General features: G+C 41.8%; 1 protein-coding gene across 19 annotated transcripts in view; it reads left to right on the plus strand.

Annotated features, from left to right (window-relative positions):
• Positions 1-24,699, plus strand: part of utrn (utrophin) — a 139,241-nt gene that overhangs the window by 105,324 nt on the left and 9,218 nt on the right. For 10 of the 19 annotated variants that reach the window (XM_054761019.1, XM_054761006.1, XM_054761011.1 and 7 more), the window contains 10 exons: positions 87-288; positions 1,863-1,948; positions 3,665-3,822; positions 5,728-5,894; positions 9,260-9,371; positions 9,889-10,025; positions 13,431-13,469; positions 13,820-13,939; positions 18,069-18,134; positions 24,147-24,308. In XM_054761019.1, the coding sequence (XP_054616994.1) occupies positions 87-288; positions 1,863-1,948; positions 3,665-3,822; positions 5,728-5,894; positions 9,260-9,371; positions 9,889-10,025; positions 13,431-13,469; positions 13,820-13,939; positions 18,069-18,134; positions 24,147-24,308 (1,249 nt within the window). The remainder of the gene's footprint in view (positions 1-86; positions 289-1,862; positions 1,949-3,664; positions 3,823-5,727; positions 5,895-9,259; positions 9,372-9,888; positions 10,026-13,430; positions 13,470-13,819; positions 13,940-18,068; positions 18,135-24,146; positions 24,309-24,699) is intronic. The other 9 variants (XM_054761009.1, XM_054761026.1, XM_054761010.1 and 6 more) reach the window with 8 other exon arrangements.

Genomic DNA, 24,699 nt, shown 5'->3' on the forward strand with positions numbered 1-24,699 from the left:
TATTCAACGCAACTGCTGCTAGAAAGCTACTGACTAATCAAACTCACGTCATCGCATTGGTGCCACTTCCTGTGCTCCGCCTGCAGTGGATCTGCTGGACCTGAGCGTGGCCCAGAACACTTTTGCACAGCACAAGCTGACCAACAACAGCCAGCTGCTGTCCGTCCCCGACATCATCAACTGTTTGACCTCCATCTACGACGGCCTGGAGCAGGAGCACAAAGACCTGGTCAACGTCCCGCTCTGCGTCGACATGTGTCTCAACTGGCTGCTCAACGTCTATGACACGTATGTTTGCACTGACGGTTATTGACAACTAAGCATCAGACCTCCTCCAAGGCCACACCATTCTATTTTGGGCCAGACCAAGATAGATACCTTTTTACATGAAGATTACTGCATTGACTTTAATTATATATCGAATATAAGAAGACAAAATTCATCTTTATTTAAAATCATGTTTTCAATATCAGTGAAATAACAATTGCAATGGATGTCATATTTGTCACCCGTGTGTGTGAGTGACAGGAAGAAAAGCTCTGACTGACATGGGGGAAAGTATTTTAGCGCCACCTGCAGTTTTGCATGTGTAAATTGCCAGACCTCCAATTTGTTTGTACTAAACATAAGGTAGGGTTTCAAATGGAGTGGGGAAGAAGGACAAAATAAAACACTACAAAAGGTACCACTTCCACACAGAACGGGATGAGAACTTTTTTTTTCACTCTGTCATGCCGACATGCCACGGCTGACTACATGCAGTGTGAAGGTAACGTAACGTAACGTAATGTCATGTCTCATCAATGTTTTTTTCCTGAAACCCTCGGTTAGAGGAGCTTTGCTCTTTTCACTGCTCTTAAGCGCTAAGACCTCATTAGCTCTAAGCTCTAAGCTCTGCCTGGCTCTTTGCTCCGGCTAGCTTTAGTTCGATTGCTAGCTGTCAGTCTGGCGGAGCAAAAGGAGATAGTGGCTGACTTTTAGACCTTTGTGAAGGTAGATAAGATCGGTTTTATATCTAAGGATGGGCCGACCACCGAGACCCCCAAATTAAGGAAGTCGACGCCGCATGCATGCTTAATATATATATTTTGATATGTAAGTCGCAAAACCAGCCAAACTATGAAAAAGCGCGAATTACAGTCCAGAAAAAATGTGTAAAGAAAGAAAATGCAGTAAAATGTTATCTTGCTTACTAACATAGAACTTTAATGAAACACCAGAAACGGCACAAACAATCCTTAAACATGTTTGTCTAACATGTGCTTTTTTTTGTTTCAAATTTCCTTAATTAACAAAGGGAAGAAAAAAGAAACAACAAACAGCCCCAACTCCAAGCCAGTGCAGCTCCACAACACCCGAAGAGATAAAGATCCATAGAAAACAATCGAAAAGAGAAGACACACAAATGCACCACCAAAAACAATTACAACAATAATAATAAATTGATGCTAAATTGATGCAGAGCTCCAAGAATACAGGTTTGTGGTGTCATTGGGATGTCTACATTTAAGAATGACATTGCCTCTCTTGTTATTGGAGACCAGAATTGTTTTATTGTCTGACATCCCCACAATACGGCATAAGGGTTCCCTCGGCTGCCTGGCACTGACTTGTTTTAATTGGGAAAATAAGCTATACTGTTGCGTATATTGCTCCATCTGCTGGATCTGCTTGGACGCAGCACCACACGGCCCCGCTGCAAGTGGACTCTAATGGCTAAAAAGTCAAATGTACGCTCAGTTTTTCACTTAGAGAGATGATAATTCATCTATAGTCTTCTACCTCCATACAATACACCTCTTGTGTATGTGTGCCTGTGGGTATTTTCAGTTATTGTTTATGGTTGTGTTGGTGTCTTTAAGCGGTCGCAGCGGGAAGATCCGCGTCATGTCCATGAAGATTGGATTGCTGTCTCTCTGCAAGGGACACTTGGAGGAGAAATACAAATGTAAGTGCATGCATGTGCTTCCTTAGGTTATCTTCTAAATAACCCATATGCAGGGAACAACTTGGCGTCCTCGATGGCAGTGATTCTCAACTGGTTTGGCTGGACCCACCATTACCCTGTTTATTTCATGAATTGCATTTTTACGAACCAATAGGAGGAGGGTGTTGGCACACCTATTCCGCCCACTCTTACTGTATTTAAGGCCTAAGCTACCAGCACTTATTAGTTCGCTGACGAAGCTCTTCGGATGAGGAGCGAAACGTCCGACACCTTCTTCACAGAAGTACAGATGACGTCTCAAGAAGCCTTTTCCTCAATTGCATTTTTAATTCAAATTTTAAATGTAACAGTCTGTTTGCAATGGTTACGTGGCTGCCTGGAGGACGCCAATGGTGGGGCGTTGAATCGGAGCATTTGCATCGACCTGGAGGAGAAGTGAAACAAGAGGTTAACATTCAAGCGAGTCCAGTTGCTCTGATTCAACATTCAGTGGATAAGTTTAATAATCATAATAAAAGGACCATTTCTTCTGTAGACCAATCCTCTGCCTGCGCAAGTAGATCGAATTGGACATTAAACAGTGTCGTCATACTGTACCTGGTCGTCTTCATTGTGGGTGGAGTTTCCCCACGCAACACAACGTGAGCTTTGGCTTTATGCCGCTCTCTTCTCCAGTGGATATCTAGCTATCTAGATGTGTGTCGGACACACTAACCTCCACACTCGATGTCGCCCATAAACATGACACGCACCTCGTGGTGGCGTAGCAAGCAAATAGCACAGACGCCAGGTGCGTTCACAGACATGGGGTCGTTGCACTGCAAGCCACCAGTTGAGAATCACTGCTCTATGGGCTGTCGTAATAGTCAGGTCTGTTAGTGAGAGAAGCATGTCATGGCTCGTGTAATTGGATGAGACCTCCTACGCACTGTATTCATTCTCATTTCTTTTGGGGGATTAGGGAGTATGAATTAGGTTTTACTGCACCTCTTATACGGTATCTGTCAATCTTTCCTGCGTTTTTTTGTCATTGCTTATTTATTATTTTCACTTCTATCCTATTCTCCCTTCTCATTCGCACTTCTATTTTTTTCACCTCACGGCATATAGTGTTCCGTTCCTGAGCTTATCCATTCCCTTGGCACATTCTATTAGCCCAGAAAGGGTATCATGCACGCCTGATTGCGTCCTTCCTGCTCTGCTCCCGCTCCCTCATTGGCTCACAAATATCTACAGCAACACACACACACACACACACACACACACACACACCATAGTTAATTCCATCTTTTTTTGTAAGTTTGTGGCATTAGATGATGTTCGACTTGATCATCCAACATATTTTTGGATCTACTTTGAAATGCGTATTTCTTTTCATGAAGTAATGAATATTATGTTACCAATATATTCCCGTTGAATGTTTTATGTGTTAAAAAATTGTGTTTTTGGTGCAAAATATGGCACGCACCCCACCAGATGGGGCTGTTTTTCTGTCTTTTATATTTAATACAGAGCAGGGATACAATATTTTGCCATTGGGATAGTCTAGAGCAGCGACTGCTAGATGTTATTACATTTGTGAAGTTTACTGAGATTAAGTGTCCAATATCCTCCTCAGTTCGTGTAACAGTGTGCTATACTTCAAAGATTCATTAAAAAAAGACAACGTTCCACTCTTCTCTGATGACTTACATGTCTTTATACGTCTCTCCGCAGACCTCTTCAGTCAGGCGGCGTCATCGGGAGACACGTGCGACCAGAGGCAGCTCGGTCTCCTGCTCCACGAGGCCATCCAGATCCCCAAGCAGCTGGGAGAGGTGGCCGCCTTCGGGGGCTCCAACATCGAGCCCAGCGTGCGGAGCTGCTTCCAACACGTACGTCCTCTCACACAAGAAACACATGACATCCACACTGTGTTGCTTTTTTAGTGTACTTCTATGACTTGTATCACTTGTATCACTTGTATATTCAATATATTCACTCGTCGCCAGCCTTCCAATATTTAAGCACTGCTGACCAACCACGACGCCTCTGTGGCCTCCAGTGAGCTGCTGCGTGTCCTCCGCTGCTTTACTGCGACCAGCGAATCAATTTCACAGCTTTATCACTGGATGTTCCTGGCATTTAACGATGGCTTTATCCCCCCGAGGATTACTCTTTCATTTCTCTCTCGCGCGCTTTTTCTCCCCTTACTTTACGTCTGGGAAGTGAACATTTAAATTAGTGGGGGGGAGGGTGGGTGTTATAAATTTCGCCTATTTCCTGTGCTGTAAATTCACCAACAAAAAATAAATCGCACCCGGGCAGGCTCCATCCCAAAAAATGCCATGGCAGATGTGGTGCAGTCGTGCATTAATCATTCCATCATGAACCTGAGTTGGCTGCTTGGAAGTTGCCTGAAGAACACACACACACACACACACACACACACACACACACACACACACACACACACACACACACTCAAAGATGTCCTACATTTGTGTCTGTCTCGCCAATGACATCCAGTCCATTTGCTTTAACGAGCTCATGATGAATGAGGCGCACTGCTATAAATGTGACCTCCTTGACTGCACTTTTGTCGCTGGCTTTCATTTAACCATCCATCTGTCTATCAGGTCATCCTTTCAGACTCGCCTGTAAACATCGAAATTCTTCCTTTTCTTGCATTTATTTCCAAACTATGTCTGCCACGCCATTAGCGACTATGTTGTTGTTTTCAAACACTAACACACAACACTTTATTTGATGATTCTCTATTCTCAGTTCAAAAGTACTGCCCTTTTCCGTTTGTCAATGTTGGAAAGGTTACATTTGATTTGTTGGGCAGCATCCTGACGGCCTCTCAAATTGGCTCAATTTCATCTTTCAATCCATCATAATGTTTCAAAGTTTTGAGCTCCACCAAAGACTTTGTGTTTAGAGGTGTTGCACAGGTAGACTAACACGCATGATAATAATACAGTCGTCCCTTGTCACTTTGTGGTTCGAACACCACGCCCCTTTTTTCACTGCTTACTGTAATTAATTCATAAGCGATTGCTGTTTCGTGGTTGACTATGGCCTATTATTAGTCACAAAATATTGCAAGACAAGTTATATGTGGTATTCTGGTCACTAGGCATCAGTAATGCTACATTGATGAGACATTACCTTACATTACATTACCTTAACACTGCATGAAGTCAGCTGTGGCATGTCAGACATGGCAGAGTGAAAAAAAGTTATCCTCCCATTTCGTGTGGAAGTGGTACTCCCACGCTGTTTGAATTAATAGACTGGAGGCTAAGTTCATAGCTTGCTACGTTTAAAACAGCAGCCCTCTCCTGTGTCCCTGCAATGATCCCGTAGCCTGCGCATTAGTGTTGCGCAATGTGTTGTAAACAAAGAGTAATAGCAGTGTAAAGGTTACTATAGGGGTGTTATTTCATGTCTACAGGGCTCTAATAATGGTAAAAAACATATTTAGAAGGTCAAGACCAGGTGTTCTGCATCTACATTGAAATTGAGTTTGACACATAAAAACCCACCATGATTTGTTTTTGTAATTGCCTTTCTTTGCTGATTGGCTGGGAGAAATCACATGGTTCCACTGCCCTATAGTGAGGCATTATGGTTCTATGCACTGGTATCCCTGCAAAGCGACATGATACATTCACAGTAGAATTAAAGCGACTGATGTAGGACAAGAAGATGAGCAAGGACATTTCTGGGTTCTGCTTTTGAATTGTAACTCGCCCAAGATGACCAACACTCCAACTGCCTCATTGTGTCTTTAGGCGACCAACAAGGTGGAGTTGGACCCCAGGCAGTTTGTGGACTGGATGCGTCTGGAGCCCCAGTCCATGGTGTGGCTTCCTGTCCTGCACAGAGTTGCTGCAGCTGAGACGGCCAAACATCAGGCCAAGTGCAACATCTGCAAGGAGTGTCCAATTGTGGGCTTCAGGTACACGCCTCTGCATTCGATTCCTCATTTTGAGAAAGCGGGTTTACAAGTGTGTGAGGTGTTCAAAGCCATGCGCACGCTGGCGTTTGCTGTTAATCATAAAGGGCATATCGGCTCTGGAGGGCATTTATCTAAATGTCAGCGCAGGCTGGACCCCTGACTAAATACCATCCAAAGCTGCACGCTCACACACTGCCAGGTTCAAAGCCTTCACAAAGAATGTTGGCAAACAATCCATAACAGACCACTCTCACACACACACACACACACACACACACAGATTATATTTTGGCTGCTGGTGATGTGTTTGGCTGCACAATCTCAACAGGCTTTTATTTTGGGGGCCTGGAAATGAATGAAACGCCACGCTGAGCAAAGCTGGAATCGAAAGCGCAAAGAAGAAAATGCAATGAGACGTTTGATGAAGCACGTGTCTCCAAAGTTGTGTCACTGATTGATGAGAATGAGGAGGAAAATGCAGAGTAAGCTTTTGGTTTAGTCAAGTCCTGCGACATGGAAGGTGTCCTAGGTGCTGTAAGACCATTTAATGGAGTCCCAGTTTTGGGCCCATTCAGCATTTTAAGCATTTTCGTTCAATGTCAAAGCAAGATCCCTGTGAGCTATTTTATTGATCACCCATCAGGTGTACCATTTATTGGTTTGTTGAAGTAGATCCATGTCCATGGCCGTCTTAATTTTAACTTACATTGGACCCTCTAAGTTGCAACACCATCTAGGAACAATTTGTTATCAATAGGAAATAATAGTAATAGAAATAACCCCTTCCAGGTTCCCACTGTTTCCATTATATGCCTGTGAATAGTCTCCTTCATCCAGATCATTGTATTCTCGGCACTACGAATCGATTGCAACTGGACTGTTCAGGTTGTCTTAGAAGACGTTTCGCCTCTCATCCGAGCAGCCCTCATCAGTTTGTGCTCAGAGACTAGATGGGACAAACTTTATTTCAGACCAGATATGACAGCTCTGGTCTGAGAACTTGGTGCAAGATCCAGTGTTTTTAACCTCTAAAGGAGGAGGCGTGCCCAGACAGGAAGGCTTTTGCTCTTTTCTGGTGTCAAATGACGGTTGCTTGGATGCAATAAAGTGGGGCCTCTGCCTGCCAACGCCGGTCGTTAGCATTCCATTCAGATATAATGATGGTCATGGACCCACCTCAAAGCAAGGTGGCTGTGCCTTGTTTACTTGTTAGTGGCTAAGTGATCGAATCTTTTAGGAAGAGATGATTTCCATTGTAGCACCCTTAAGAAACCATAGCTGCAGTGTTTTAAGGGGCTGTCATACAAATGTGATAGAACTCCGTTAACCACTGTTAGCAGGAACATAAATCTAAAACAAATAATGAACAGAAAACAGAATGCTGTCATACAATGCATGCCTGCCAACATTTGCATTTGAAGAATGAGAACAAGGGTGTTTTGTTTTGTTAGCATTTTCATGGATATGAAATATGGTAGTTTACAGTGAGGACAGGTATTTAAAAAACCAATGAAATGCATGTGGTGATGTGTGATGTGTAGAAAAGCCAAGTTTTGTGCAACTTAGAAGACATATTTTCCTCGAAACGTATGACCTCCACGGCGTTGGACGTGACCACAAGAGGTCAAACGTTAAATCATCACATTGTTTTGTTTTCTTATGCAAAATTGCATTTAATGACCTCTGTTAAAGTTAAAGTAAAAAAAAAAGAAGAAAGCAGGCTTCGCTCCACATCTTAAAGCACGGCACCGTGCCGACTATCAGTCAGTCAGCTACAGGTGTGGGAGCTTTAAGTTGGATCATGTGTTTCTTCAGCAAGTGGGCACCCCTCGTGGCAGTGTATATTGTCTAAGCAGATGTTGGCCTTCCTATTGAGCAGCTAAGACTCCATAAAGACCAAAAAAGTTACTTTACGCTCATGACGTGCATGTTAACACATGCAGCCCTGAAGGTGAATTAACACCCTGCCGCCTCCTCCTCATTACAATACGAGGCGGCGCGTAATAGCATCTTTGACTTACTGCTGTTGTGCGAGCCGTTGACTGGTGTGATGTATGACTTGCTTTGCCTCATCAGTCAGCCACGAGCTGCACAGAGGAAAGAGATAAAGCACTCCAGCTATTATGTCTGAATGACACCTTTTTTTTTTCCTTTTCTTGAAGCCGCTAAATGGCTTCCTGGATGCAGCTGACCCGGATGGAGGTCTGACAGTTGTTGTCATATTGAGAAGTGTTTGAATGTGGCAATCCAACTGTCTGTCAGTCTGTCACTCAACACTCACAGGACGCTGTTAATAAAGTGTGTGTGTGCATGGAGGATGGATGGATGTTGTAAGGTGACAACTGACTTAAGGGGCTGTTTGCTGATAATAGAAATTGGATTAAAATAGTACGGTAAAACGTTGGAAAGGTACTAGATTTTTCTCCTCATGTTACGTAATTTTTTTCCCCAAAAATATGTTTTGTTACTTACCTTAAAAGTCATACAATGATTAGATTTTTGTCTCTTAATTTTACATTTTTTTCAAGAAATATTACACATTTATTCTAGTCACAGTTTAATTTTTTTCTCTAATAAATCTTATGAGTTTTTTTCATTGCACATATATTTGAAACAAAAAAATATATTTTATTTCTTTATTTTTATTTTCCTTCTAATCTTATCAGAAAATGTTTTTTCTTCTAATTTTGCCTTTTTGTAGCTTTCATAATAATAATGAGAAGAAGAATACATTGTATTTATAAGCGCCTTTCAAAAATCCAAGTATATTGTACAGTGAAAAAACGGATAAAAACAGCACATAAAATATAAAATAAAACATCCTTTTCCCGGGGTGGATGTCCCTAATAGTCCTTCAAAACCTGAGGTTGGATACGTACCTCGGTATTAAGGCCATGGTTCGGTTCATTTTCAGTACAGTGAGGGAACAAAATGCAAAACATAAAAGTACTTAGCTTTTGTGCGTCATGATTTTTAAAATACAGCCTGAAAATGCAATTGCAATCTGCCGACAGGTGATTCCTCAATAAATACAATTCTCAAATAAAAAATACAAATATAGTCCAAAATGGAGTCCACTTGTGTTCACACGACCCGGGCTTGTAGAGGTGCATCGCAGTGGCGAATGTGCACGTCCTGTCCTGAAAATTGCTGTGGCGCCTTTGGAAACGTCGTATTAGACACAACTTAACATTTATTTCCACCAAATTTGACCCTTCAACCCAACACATTAGTGTGCACGGCAGGCAGCACACCAACTGTGACACACTGGAGCCGTAGGCTGCTTATCCACTTGTGTTTTGTAATGTGCAACATCTCACATTGGCCTCCCACTCTGCCTCTGTTGTTTCCATTTCTGTCTCCAGATATCGCAGTCTGAAGCATTTTAACTACGACGTGTGTCAGAGCTGCTTCTTCTCTGGGCGCACGGCCAAGGGCCACAAGCTCAACTACCCCATGGTGGAGTACTGCACACCGGTGAGGATGCAACACCACACACACTGACACACGTGATAGATTTTCCACATTATTAGACTGTTAAAACTTTGGTACATGAGTCACATCCCATTTAGAGTCCCCCAACGCACACCCAATGGGGTTAAAGATAACATTTTTCAACATTCATGTGCAAAATTTCAGCCGAAATGTCACTATTTCAGCAAGGAATCGGGGAAACTCATTTAAATAACTAATAATGCTTGTAAAGAACCCAGAAACAAAAGGTACTTTCCGCTGATGTAATGGCAATTCGGCCTGAGAGCAGAGCTCCATGTGGGCGAGAATCCAGTCACCACTCGTCACCATCACGACAGAGGTAGTGTGTTGAGATGAATGAATGCTGAAGACTCGCCTTACAGTGGCGGTACAGCAGCTTATCTGCTGGCTGAACACTGACCTCAAGTGCAGTTACGATCAATACTCTAATGGACCCACAAAGGAAGAAAAACACAGACTCCAAGACTAAAACCCTTTTCTGTGTTTTTCCTTCCATTAGACGACGTCAGGAGAGGACATGCGGGATTTTACCAAAGTGCTGAAGAACAAATTTCGCTCCAAGAAGTACTTCACCAAGCACCCTCGATTGGGCTACTTACCTGTCCAAACTGTCCTGGAGGGAGACAACATGGAAACGTAAGTGTCACTTCTCATCCAAAAGCCATTCCAGTGCTGTTTAATGGTAGTATTGTGAGTTTGTCCACAGAGTGTGCGTCTCCAACAAGCGCTACTGTGCACTTTATCCACTTTTACACATTTACACTGTAGCTCCGCACTTGTCCAACATAATAGATGCCATACATCACATACAACAACGTAACATTAAGGAGTAGGACGGGAGGACACAAGCCTTAGCAACAGTAGCATAGCTGTGGGAGCTAAAGTGCTAACAGTAGAGTCACATTTTAATAACCTGTTCGCTTAGGAAAAACTAAATGATGATGCTTACAGCTCCCACGTCTGTAGCTGACTGACGGATAGTTGCCAGAGCTCCAAACTGCATTTTAAGATGTGTAGCGAAGCCTGCTTAACAAAAAGCAAAACAAAAAAAAACACGGAACTTTAAAACCGACCTCTTCTCTGAAAAGTGGAGCAAACGAATCTCACGTTTGGTACGCATAAGCAGGGTCTAGAGAGGGGTGCCCAAAGTGTTTTCTTTAATTGGCCCTCAGCACCTCCTAAAAATACAATTAAAGAAGAAAATTGATTAAAAAAAAAAAAAACAACAGCAAAAAAGAAAAAAGAGATCAGTAGTTTTAGAAAAATAAAGACAAAATATTAGAGGTGTCACGAGACGAGACGATGCACGAGATTGGGTCTGTGAGGACTAAACAAGGCGAGATTTTAATATTACTTAAGAAAAGTCATTTAAAAAAAATTATATTTAATATAATATATTGCAATCTACTAATTTCATTTCTACTGCGTTAACTTGCATTGCTCCTCACCAGGCTACACTCTCCTGCACTCTGTGTGTATGCTACTGGCCCGCCTCTGCCCACTGACACAAAGAGACTGACAAATGTGCTCACTCCGTTCATGCCATTGTTCTATGGGTACGCTCTAAGGTGCTGAAAACAATGCACAGAGTGAACTCTCTTCCCGCCTGTTTGGAGGCCGGAGACGAGGAAAACAGAACATGGCAATATATTGATACCGGCAAAATGATCTAGTTCATTTTCATTTATGGTGTGATTAGTTCATGAATGTATTTATTATTGTCCCAGTCCTAGTGCCCACGTTTTAATATCGCGAGATCTTGTGGCACGGGATCTTGTGACGCTCCTTATCAATAAGAGAAAATACCATAAAGTTGAAATATTAAAAACCAAAAATGTCATTTTATTTGACAGTGGTAATATTATGAGAAACAAACAAAAAGAAGAATCAAGTTGCAAATTTAGGTTGGGTGGGTTAGTTAGGTTATCTTACGATAATAAAGTCAAAATATGAAAATAGATGAGGAAAAAATGTATGAGTTGAAATATTTGTAAAAATATTTGTAAAAAAAAAACAATAAAAAATGATAAAAACAGCAAAAATGGAAAAATGAGCAAAAAAGCATAATGTAATGAGAAAAAGTTTATTCATACAAATAATATGCTTATAATAAAATATTAATATGAATTAAATATGCTCACCGCCGATAACACAAAACGCCAACCTGTTTTTTTCTTTCAATGTAAAAGTGGTGTCAGCATATCTACATGGGTTGGTTTAAAAAATATAAAAGTGGCCCCCGCATCCTTTGATTTTTCAATAAGCGGCCCTCGGTGGAAAAAGTTTAGAAGCCCCCGCTCTACGGACGCATATTTCTGTTCGAACGCCATCAAAAGGTCAGTTTTGCGTAATATGATACTTAAATTAATTGCTACAAACCTGAATCCACGAACATGGCGACCCAGTAAAGATTCACTTGTGACCCGAAACCCTATATAGTCTTTTTAATCCTATCAAATTGTTAAAAACGGAACATCTATTTAAAAAAACAGACACCTGTGGACGAGTGAATGGGGAGTGTTTTTGTTTAATTATGTGTTGGCTCGTTGCAGCTGCATCGTAGATCTTCTTAATGTAGACGCAATGCCAAGTCTGATAAACATCTCCCAGCCTATGAAGTGTAAAAGAGAGAGGAAAAAAAGAAACCCCACACAGAGAGCCCTTTAACTAAGCTGCACGATGCTGAGCTGACATCCCAGGTGGGTGCTTCACCCTCCCCCTGCTGGCAGCTCATTTATTCCGAGATTTTTTTAATACTCATTATTCCTTTCTATTTAATCTGTAGGATACCTTTAACCTGAGTTATAATCAGGATTTACTAGTGATATACCGCAGTACTCAAGCGCTCCAGCTCACAAGTTTTTTTCGCCCACCTGCGAAGGATTTTCTCTGTCATCCACTTGCACAGTCACCTTGCAGATGAATGACCGACTGTCTCATCCGCCCTCCTCCCCGCTCACTTCCCTGGTGCTCTGAGAAACGACTCCTGCAGGGCTAGCTGCCTGATAAACGCCTCCCAAAGGCAGGCAGAGGCATCATGGAGAGAAGAAAAAAAAAAAGGTGGAAATGAAGGTTTAAGGAGGTGGCGGGCTATCTTGCGGTCATCAATTGGGCTGTCTGTATTCCTGCAACCGTCTTGGCCGTGGGATGTGGTTGGATCGGTGCGTGTGCCTTGCCGGCGCTTGGCTTCACAGTGCTACACATGAACCCAAGAATCCTGTTGATTTTAAATGGACTCCAAATTTTCTGCCCAGTTGTATGTACTTTTTTAGTTTCCATGAAAGTTCTATACTATTTAAAACATGATATAGTTGAGGTGAAAACACCCCATCTATTTGAAGAATGACTATCTATCCAGCCATCCATTTTCTATGCCGCCTATCCTCATGAGGTGGCATGCTGGAGCCTATCCCAGCTGACTTCGCCAAGAGGCGGGGTACACCCTGGCCTGGTCGCCAGCCAATGGCAGGGCACCGTTCATACTCACATTCATACCTATGGACAATTTGGAAGGACGTGCGCACGTTAACGCGCGTCAAAAAGAATAGCGGCGTTAAAGGGAATTTCCGTTGGACAGCTTCGACAGCCCTACTATAAATAGAAATTATAGTGAGGAAAAAATCACTTTCAAATAACACCTTCAGGTAAATACGGGGCTCGCTGGTTTTGAACGGTACGAACGACTTGAGGCAGCTATGGCAGCTTTTGGAAGTTTGGCAGTATTCCATCTTACCAAAGTACATATGAGATATTGCAGTAGCATGTTTGTTGAAGCAGGGATGACACCAGAAGCGAGAGGTAGTAAGTGTCAAAGGTCACATCTGTGTGGCTTTGATGGTTTCTTCCTTTGCTCCGCATATTGATATGTTGCACACGTCGTCTTCCTTCCTCTGCTCCCCTCCTCCTCTATCATCCGCTGTGTTTTTATTCTTCCTGACCCACCGAGTGGATTTGACCCAGAAATGTTTTGTGGCACCCCCCCAACCCAATCCTCATCCTTGCCCCCACTCCCTCATTCCCTTCCTTCCGACTCTTTTACAGTCCCGTCACCCTCATCAGCATGTGTCCGGAGCAGTATGAGTAAGTATCTACCAACGACGACACCTCGCCTACTGACCGGAATGCCTTCTTAACAAACCACACGTCCCGTCCTCCCTCCCCTCCTTATGTCCTCACACCAACTGCATGTTGCCTGCCTGCCTGCCTGCCTGCCTGACGCATCCACACCGACTGCACACTAACATGTCTGCTCACTCCCTGAAAGCATCACGTTCATATGCAGAAAGCCCTCCTCATAGATCATCCCGTTCCCTCATTCCTCTTTGTAGGCTCATCAGTGGATGTTATGAAGGGTCCAGTGGATCTGTGTACGCGCACGCGCACGTGTGTGTGTGTGTGCGCGCATGTGTGTTCATGTTTTGCATTAATAGGGTCTCGGTTGCACACCCAACCTCATTCATCTCCATTACGCCATTCGTCTCCAGGCTGTCCCAGTCACCTCACTTCTCCCATGATGACACCCATTCCCGGATAGAGCAGTACGCCAGCAGGTACCCCACCATCCTTTCTTCTGTCTTTGACATACCACAAAGCATATAAAGTCGTTTCCACCAAGCATTACACTTTGGCTCCTTTGTTGTAAAAGGTGCCGAAGTAAGCGATCCGAACTGTACCGCTTGGCGGAAACGTGGCTTTAGAGGAAAACTGCACTTTTTTGGGGGGGGAATTTTGCCCATCATCCACAATCCTTATGTGAGACATGAACATCTGCAAGTACGGTGCCTCATGTAGTTAATGCTTTGCACCAGGAGATGGCGGTCATCTGTAACTTCAATCTGTAACTTCAAGCATACTTGAGCCGATGCTTCAATATTTAGCGTTACCTTTCGGTGGTGGCCTGATGCGCTGCGGGCAAGTGTGCGGTGAGGCTAGTTGCTGGCTGGCGAGGTGTCACGACCCCAGTAACGAAGTTCTTCGGGGTAACAATGTTAGGAACAATAATAACAATGTCGCTGTAGCTTGGTTAACATGCAGGTCACATTATGTAAATGGAGCGTTGTTGGAGCTTTTTGGAGGTTTTTTCAGAAGACTTTATAGGCGGAATAGGTGCGTCCCATTATGCTTATTCTTAGCTGCTTCTTTTTAACTGTTTTTATAGCTGTAGAACACACAAAAAAGGGAAAGATGTGTGTTCATGTCTCACACAAGGGTTGTGGATGATTGGCAACATTTTTAAAAAGTGCAGTTTTCCTTTAACGTGGTGCACCTGCATGACCAGCGTCCCATAGAATGACAAATGCACTCTTATTTGAGTTTCTGCTTTAAAAAGCATTCTTTCAGTAATTGTGTGTAAAATGGTCCCTTTAGATCAGCAAGGATCATTAGCAAACTGTATGTTTCCAACAGTCTTTTGAATACAGTGCATTTGTTCATATTTTGAAACTGTTTTCCAGTCGGAATCAGTGTATGTTCAAAGTGACATTTGAACACATTTCACTGTCATGCAAGTGTAATAATAAGTTACACACCGGTAATATTGAGGCGTTAAGTGTAGCAGTCCATATGGTGGCTCATGCTTTAGCGCGACTTTAAAGGCATATTTGTCTTGAACTTGTATGGTCTAAAATTCCAAATTGGGTGGCCTCCGGGCGCGTTTGATCCACTGTAAATAAAAACTGCATGGAAACACTATCAGCATATTACAGTATGACATAAAACTGAGAATCACTCTCAACCAAAAACCTCAGCATCCGAAAATAGAATCAAAATTAAATGCACTTTTGGTGTTGTTTTACCACTAGCGTGAAAGGGTTGAGTTCGCTCGTTAACGCTCGTTAATGCAGGGGTGTCCAAAGTGCAGCCCCACGGTTATTTTCGTCCCCCAGCCATTGTAAAAATTGAAGTAAGTTATTATTACTGAGATATGTTATGCTGATTTTCCTTGTCACCTATGAAACAAAGCTAAGATGTGAATGCGTTGTTCAGAGGTATCCAAAGGGCGGCCCGGCGGCCACCTGTGCCCCCCAGCTTGTTTTTTATTGGCTTCAGTGCAATGCTGTTCAACTGATCCACGAGGGTATACGTAGTACCACAGTGTGTTCCCAACACTGTTTTTATGCACACAGAGGAGGCAGTAAGTACTCCAGAACTCGGAGCACATGTAGGAATTAACTGCGCCAACTGCCAAGGCACTTCACCACTGACCTTTGTAGCATTTTAAGCTATTCGTTGGACTTGAATGACTTGGATTTCGATAAATAACTGGAAAAATAGAAATAGAAATATAAAAATGGCAAAGTGGCACTCCATATCCTTTGATGTTCAGTATGCGGTCCTTAGGGGAAAAGGTGTGTACACCCCTGGCTTAGTCCATATTGACCTCCATTGGATTGGCTTTAGCATCCTTATTCCAAAAAAAATCTCAAAGTGCTCCCTGAATCCTTTAAGTTTTCGGTGGAAAAAGTTTTGACACTCCTGAGTTCATGCAAAATAATGATTAAACTGACTGTTTTGGTAATTGTACATAACTTTCATGTCATTTTTAGACCTGAAGAGTCAGGATATTACAGTCAGCCGCCTAAAATGTGGAGTCAGTTCTTTTAAAAACGGACTCATTTTGAAGAGAAGACTCGTGCTTCAGTTTTAGCACAGAAAAAGTAAAAAACAAAAAAACACCCTTTTGCATGGCCTGTCAAATGAGCGAGGCAAACATGCTCCACTGATATAAACATCATCATTTAGATCATTGCCAGAGAGCTGTTCAAACAAATGCACCAAAGGGATCCACTCCATTTCAGATCATAAATACAGTGGGGGGGTGATGCTGTGGTATAATAACATGATTAGCTTCACTTTGTGCCACTCATTGTCAAAGAAAAACGTAAATGACAACAATTTCAAGTACTTTAGGACCAGGAGGTGGAAGGATGATATCACATGGCTTATTTTGGCCGCTAACTTGCAACAGTCGTGTGGTGCATGCAAGCAGCAGCCAACTAAACGATGTGTGAGCTGCTCTTAATCACCCCAAACATCACCAGTACGTGTTTCTTGCATACTGGGGATTGATTCCAGGGTACAGCCTTCACATACGGACAAATCACTTCTCGCTCCTCTGATGAATCCGTAGTCCGACTTCCCCAGCGTAGATGTGTGCTGACATGACACAACACAAATGAAATGATTTAGCATTTTACCCTGAAAGTGCTCTTGATTTCATCACGGAGAACAGTGTGTGTCTGGTGCGACTGAGTTTCAGTAATTACAAGCTTTGATCGGGGAAAACGCTGCCTCATTAGTGATTCCCCCGAAGCCCCGAGCTCCTTCCATGTCGTTATTTTTTTAAGACAAAACTACAACAGACCCTCAGAGCTCAAAATCATTCAAAATATGGCTTCAGCGTCGAAAAAGAAGCCAGAAACAGGGTGAAACTGGATGAGATCAAATGTTTTTTGTTGCTACGTTGTCTTTTCTTTGGATTTTTTGTGTGTGTCATCCATCACAATATCACAGTTCGATTATCGCTCCCTCGCTATATCGCGTTTTTTCAGAAATTAAATCAAGAATAATGGCAAAATATTAAGAGAACATAGTTCCAATGAGAAAAAGTTGTCATTTTACGTGAATAACATCGTCATATTATGAGGAAAAATAATGTCATTTTAGTCCCGTAAAGGTGAAATGTAAAAAAAATATATACAATTTTTTTTTAAGTCACAATATTATGACAAAAAAACAAAATATATACTGTATATATATATATTTTTTTTTTAGGTTGGGGAAAAAGTTATAATATGGGATTAAAGTCAAAATATTTTGGGAATAAAGTTCTAATATTACAAGAAGAATATTTAAAAGAAGAAAATTCCAATAGTTAGAAAATAAAAAACAAACAGCAGAAATGGAAAAGGCAGCTATGAAAAACAATTTTTATTATTATTGTATTATATTTTTATAATATAATACGGGAATAAAGTTGTAATATTATGAGGAACAATAATGTCATTTTAATAGCATAGGGCTGCATTATTAAAGACAAATATGTCGGAAAATTATGCGAAACAAAGAAAACAAAATAAAATTGTCATTTTTGGAAAATTAGGTTTGGCAACAAGTCAGAGTATTATGGGAATAAAGTCATAATGTGTTCATGTGTTGCTTTACAAATGTCATTATGTGGCCGTCCTGTCGTCATTCTGATAGCGTCTGCAAATGCAAATAATAATCATGTTGCAGCAAGCAGAGCTCTGGTATCGGAAATTGGATTGGATCGGAAGTGAAAAAGTATGGATCGGTGCATCCCTACTGTCATTAAACCCAATGAGTCTGATTGACTTGAAATTTCTCACACAGTGCAACTCCCACTGTAACTTTTGCATGTTTTGATCAATCACCTCAAAATTTGGTACACATCTTTCGGGGACTGACTGGCACGTGTGTCAAATGTGAGCTAGATTGGTTGAAAAAGATGGCCGCCACCTTTAGACCGGCACAGGTCATTGAGCATTTGGCCAGTGATTGTAAAGCTTTGAGGATACACTGGATCTGCATTACGTGCGTCCAAAGCATCTCTGATGGGGGTGCCACAGCACAGATGTCGTCCTCCTGGGATAGATTGTGTTTGAGATGCCAGATGTGTGACACTGACGGGCGAGTTGAGTGATGATGTTTGTCTCTCAGGTTGGCTCAGATGGAGAGGTCCAACGGGTCGCTGCCCACAGACAGCAGCTCGGCCACGGGAAGCATGTAAGCCTTTTTTTTGTTTTGCTGAATTTCAGTGACGTCACGTGCGCCCGCTTTTCATGAATTTACTTGGTGACTGTGCACGTGTCTATGAACCAGTACGAATGGTCCAAGGCTCGGTTTCAGAGCAAAGAAAAGAGTCAGGTGACTTTTCCTAGACCTGGAAAACTACCAGCCTATTAAGACTTTCTCCAAGAATTGTTGGAGACTTTTTGCAATGGCGGCGGATAGATTGGAGTGCCAAGCGAGTGATTGCTTTCGGCCTGTCAGATAACCACGCTTTATCTCGATCGGACGAAATGAGAAAGACGTAAAACTGGTGTGAAAAGTGCTGAACTCTCTCATTTTGTGTGCAAGTGTGTGTCAGCCATCCGGTAGTACCCAACCGAGGAGAATTAACTCGGGGGGGATGAAGTCCCCATTGAGATCACAAGGGAGCACACGCTCGCCGGCCATAGAGATGTACTTACGTCTTATCAGAGCAGAGGTGTTTCTACTATTCAATTCATTTCAGTTGTATTTCTATAGCGCCGATTCACAACGGAAGCTGTCTCAAGGCGCTGTACACATGGAGCAGGTCTAGCAGTACACTCCTCGTGCACTTAAGAGAAACCAACTCAAGCCCACGTTTTGTCGACAATATGTTGCCCTATAATGCAGGCCAGTTCTTTGACATCAATTAAATAAATACATTTCAGGGGTGCCCCAATTCACCTTTTTTACTTGCAGCCTTCAATATGGGCCAATACAGATATCAATCTGATATCAGCACTAATCATACATACTTTTATGACTTATTTCGTAGTGTGGAATGTGAGAAAGGCTTGATATTGTCATATTACTCAAACAATAATCCAACAACAGTGAGCATGAGAGAAATGGACCCATTTACTTTTTTATGCATGAGGGGTACGCACGGTGGCCTGGTGGTTAGCATGTTGGCCACACAGTCAGGAAGATCTGGATTCGAATCTCATTCTTATTCATTTAGTTTTTATTTTTTGTCATCTTTATTTTTTTTGTATTTTATCTTTTCTTTTTTCTTGAATTTCATGTTGTTTTTATATTCATATTATTGCTATCTTTTCCAGTCGGTTTGTATTAGTATTTTATTTGTCAGGTATTTTTATTTAAAAAATGTTTACATTTGAATGGCCTGTCAAGGACGAATAAATAATATCAATAAAATAACAACCTTGCTGTACGAGACTTGCGCAGCACACGGCGGCGCAGTCAGGTCCTTTGAGAGGACTCGATGAAGAACATCATCATCATCTTCCATATTGTACGCATCCCCTGCTGGGGTGAAGTGCACCTGGAGGACTCAATACCTTCACATGACCTTGATGCTTTGAACAGCACTTTTCGATCCACAAAGATTTGATTGAAGGATTCCTCCAAGTGATCAATTTAAAAGCAAACAGAGAAAAGCAGAGGAAGTGGAAACATTGCTGGATGTATTTTTCTGCGCCACAAACAAACACATTATCCCCACTCCCACTCTTTTTGTCTTTGTGTATTCTTTAAGACACAACTGCCGCCCATACACAAACGTGCCGTAGCGAGGCGAGGAAGACGGCGACGGCTTGGTGAAGGCTGCACAAAAACACCCACTGGGCCGCAATTAGATGCTAATTCTCATTTCTTTTGACGTGCCTGTCGCTTTAAGTTAACATCCCGCAAGCCACAGTGTGACTGAGAACTGAATGGGACATTTTGTTTTTAATGTATTGCAGAAAGTACAGCTAATTAGTGACTTAATCAAAGCTATATTAGGGCTTCTTCTCTAATTTAGCTTGGCTCTCATTGGTGCTTTTATGGAGGGTCGTTTCAAAGGCGTTTATGGGTCTTCACCTCACACTTTGCTCCTTTTATTTTACTGTCTAGTGATGCTCATTTAAAAAGTTTGCCTTTCTGAGAATTTGTGATCTCCTGTGTGAATGTTAAGGTTCTGCTTTTTAAAGCTTTTCAGATACAGCGCAGTACTCAAACAGCTGCTGACTTTGCTCTGCTCTGCTCCAAACATTCTTTTTTTGTTTTATTATTGTTTGTGTAGCAACACAGCCAACTCACACAACTCCTTCCTTCTTTGTTCCAAACTTGTTTGAAGTGCTTATTGTCGCCTCCTCCTCGCTCGACGCTAAATCCTCTTTGTCTGCATCGCTCCGCGTGTGAACACTCCAGTTTTTTGATAAAACGAGGAAAGTTGTCCTCAATGTGGAGTTCATCCTGCAGACTCTAACCTGGACGTGCTGGCATCCATGCAGCCATTTTCCCTCTCTTTAAAAGAGAATCTTTAATTCGGAAGACTGATTTCGTTGCCATCCAAGTCACAGAGGGCTACAACACCCTCCTTCTTCTTCTCTTCTCGTAATTGTTTTTCATTTCTTGTATACAGTAATCCCCTCATTTATCACAGTTCATTTGGATCTGTTAATACACACAAGTATATATCTTTCTGTTCATATGCAATATCTGCAATCAGTGCAGTAAAAACGGGCATATTTCACACATCACTGAACATGGTGATTAATCATGATTAATTCATTTGATTAAAATTGGTAATGATTTGACAGCCCTAGTTTTTTGTTGTTGTTTTATCCGAGCACTGAAAAGGATTATTTCCATTATTTATTCAAAGTGGAAGGTTGAACGCCCCCATGGAAGGAATTATCCTTAAGGTCACATGATCCACCGTATTTCAGAAAAAATACACTGAAGATGTATTTTGTGTTATTATATTTACTACTCAGTGCTGAGAAGGACTCGAGGGGGCCCACTTCCTGCTCATTAATGGATCTAAATAAAGAGTTATTTCATAGCAAGGATACTTGATATGACAAAAAGATATTTCTTTTATCATCGCTTCGGTCATCTTTTTGTGTGTTAACCTTCAACAACGCTGGTGTTTGTTCTCAAAAACACCACATCTGCTCTTATGTTCAATTTTTTTCTTGTTGTTTTTCCTTGAGCTCATTCAGCCTCTCGCTTTGGGATGCTATAGAGACGGTTGTTCTTTAAGGGGGAGGGCAGGGGGAACTGTAAGCAGCCATGTCCTCTGCTCGCCCACACTGAGAATGAGTCATTGTGCAGGATGCATTGTGGGTAACGTAAGCTAAAAGACATCCATAGGCCTCCTTAACATCAAACTAAGAGAACACAAAGCTGATAAATGTGGCAGCTTATTTGAAAAGACCCAACTAATGCATATCAGTGATTCAGACGCTGCTAAAACCACATATTTCAGCAAAGATACTTTATCTTTCTGCTCCATTCCGCTCTTCATGTTAATGCACTTCAAGCTTAAAGTGTTTGGGAAAAAAATGATGGCGTGTCAAGGACACAATTATTTGGAAGAGATTCCCGAAAAATAGTCACTAAAAATGTTCAGCTCGACGAGTAAAATTGTTTAATGATGCATCTGACTTGTTCAACAGCCTCTCACTGGGTTTAAAAATGAGCCAGAGTTCAATATCATGCCCATTTTTCACTGTTTGGTTGACCTCCCATTTGTTCCAAATAATAAAGATAAGAAGAATGAAACTTGGTCAAACTGTCCTCAACATCAGACCATTATGAACTATTCATGTGCAGGCAACATTTTAAGTGTCAATGGTAAAGATTACCAGTAGTTAACTATCGGCAATGTCAAGTAACATTTTCAACTGGCAGTAAGTGGAAAAATAAGTCAAATATTGGCCCTTTTATCTCATTAAATCCCAGCCTTTTTTCAAAATTCAACCCTTTCAGTACCGGCCGTTTTAGATGATTTTGACTGATTTTTCGAGGCACACAGAGTATTGTGTAGTACGGCTATATAAACATGGAACCTATCAAATTAAAGATTAGACTCCCGTCTTTCATCAGAAAAAAAAAGTTTCTTTCTACCATTTTCTGTTCTTTAGTAATCAGCGGTAGAAGATTAGTAAGTTTCAGGAAAATATCAGTTCCCAACTAGAAAAGGGAGAAAACCAGCTTTTTGTGAAAAGATGCATTTCAAGCATAACCTTCACTTTGACACAAATCATTTCTGCTTTTGTGACAGCTCAGATATCTAAACAACTATACCAACATAAACAACACAAAAAAGGGGTTGTTTTACATCAAAATGACAATTTATTTGCAAATATAACACCATGAACTATTTACAATTTTCACATTTGGAACTGAGATATGTGTGTGCGTTCGTTAAAATGTCCCGACAATGCGTAACCTTCTGCACGCTAAACTCCTCCACGCTCTCTCACTTCCTCTTTCCTGTCGTGTGGTTTTTCGGTCCACATGATCTTTGCCCAGCTCTTATCAAATGCACTTCTGCCACCTTGTGGCCGTTTTTATGGCTGAAAATTGCTCTGAAGTGGAAACCGTGGAATCACCTCTTTTTGCCTCTCGCGCAAAAAGCCCCATAAAAGACATATAAATACGTTGTTGGGATGCGGCGTTCGGGTTTATAAAAACGCATAACCACGTCTTTGGAAATGAATGACAAGTGGAAAAATAAGTTAACCCTTGGCCAGTTTTTAATTCACATTTTTTTGACTGTCTTACAAGCGCAAAACTAAGTTAAACATAGGCAATTTAAAGTAACATTTTTCCCATTCTTCGCCCGTCATACAGTGTTTGAATGAAATATAGGAAATTTAAGTGGCCGATTCACAAGTAGAATGCTCTTTGACATCCATTGCTGAGGATTCTGCGTTGTGCTTTTGCCGAGGCTGAAGATTCTTATCTTTTTAATGAATTTACAATAAAGCATACACTCAAAAAGTGCTGGGCTTTGGAGTGGGAGGGAAAAAAGGCCATCCAAGCGTGTAATCCGGCAAATAATGTATTGTTGATAAGATATACAGTATATTCAAGATGTTATATGGAGTTTTTTCAGCCCTGCTTTGGCTTAAAGCGCCACAATGCCTGGATATACAATCTACCTGTCAATGTGATAACTGGAATGAGGGAGGATTTAGTGGAGGTGGAGGGAGCAGATGGAGCGATAAGAGCTGGTGGGGGGAAAAAATAGCTGCAGGTGACAGCTAGTGTTGTGTGCGTGCGCGCGTCTCTTTACAAGCTATCAGTGTGAGCTAAAGGAGTTGTTTCCATGTCAATGTGAGCCTTGCACATTCAACTGTACAAAATAAATGGAAGTGTTCTCAAGTGAATTTAGGCAAAAGCCCCGTCCTCATAGACACATTCTTCAATGGGGACTTTCTTCAATGGATTGCTGTGATATGCGATGATGTCCTAACCACAATTTAGGCAATTCGATAGGTATTTCAAATATGGGCATCGCTGTGTGGAGTTTGCATGTTCTCCCCGTGCGTGCTTGGGTTTTCTCCGGGTACTCCGGTTTCCCCCCACATTCCAAAACCATGCATGTTGGCTTCATTGGAGACTCTAAATTGTCCATAGGTATGAATGAGTGAATGGTTGTTTGTCTATATGTGCCCTGCGATTGGCTGCCAATCAGTCGCCTCCTGCCGAAGTCAGCTGGGATAGGCTCCAGCATACCCACGACCCTAGTGAGGATGAGCGGCATAGGGGATGGATGGATGGATGGACTACATATACTGTAATAATGTAATACATTTATTTTTGATGAATTTCATGACCAATTTATTGATTCATGGCCTTTCCAATTATTGAATGACATTCCATAGGGCGGTACTGCTGCATCATTAAAGAATTAAAAATGTAGGAATTTAAAAATGTGCAAATTAAAAAGGTCACGAAAAATCAAAATTATTGATGAGAAAAATGTATTGGTTGTAAAATGAATGATTGGTAAATACATTCATTATGATTATTTTGGCTAATATTTTAAAATGTATTCAATTACTGGAAGTGGACTTACTGGATTTAAACAATAATAATGACAACAAATTAAGAATCATTTAAGTGAAAGTCTTTTTAACAGCGTTCAGACTCAATTTCTCAGGAAATTACAATTTCTCGTTGAACGTTTTTGGGAATAATTTGCCATATTGTCATTTCTAGTGATACCTTTTGTCATTTCCTCAGGGATGACGAGCACACGCTGATCCTTCAGTACTGTCAGGCGCTGGGAGGCGAGGGCTCCCCCACCAGTCAGCCTCAGAGCCCCGCCCAGATCCTGCAGGCCGTGGAGAGGGAGGAGCGCGGTGAACTGGAGCGGGTCATAGCTCGCCTGGAGGAGGAGCAAAGGTATGTACTGCACGTATGTATAGGCGTACAGACATTGTTTTAAGAAGGCTGTTGGTAGCGTAATATGCTTGTTGGCGTAGTGAACCAATGTAGTAGTACAGTGCAGCACAAGTGGAAACACAAGTTAACCACTGCAAGCATTGGAGTAACATTTTTCACATTCTTAAAGGCATAGTTTGGATTTTTTGACATGAAGTTGTATGACATCCCCATCAGCAGTGTCTCACATCAACGGCGACTTCCCCCCCACTTCGTGCCGTCAGCCCAGTTCTGGTCGGTTGTGGGTGTTGAGGAAAACAGCTCCGGCTAGTTGGTGGGCTCACTGAAGTAAAGCAATATGCGTTCAAAAGAGTAATACATTTACATGGCTAAACTGTTTAGCACGAAAAAG

This window comes from Dunckerocampus dactyliophorus, chromosome 19, assembly GCF_027744805.1.
Source record: "Dunckerocampus dactyliophorus isolate RoL2022-P2 chromosome 19, RoL_Ddac_1.1, whole genome shotgun sequence".
Classification (NCBI taxonomy): domain Eukaryota; kingdom Metazoa; phylum Chordata; class Actinopteri; order Syngnathiformes; family Syngnathidae; genus Dunckerocampus; species Dunckerocampus dactyliophorus.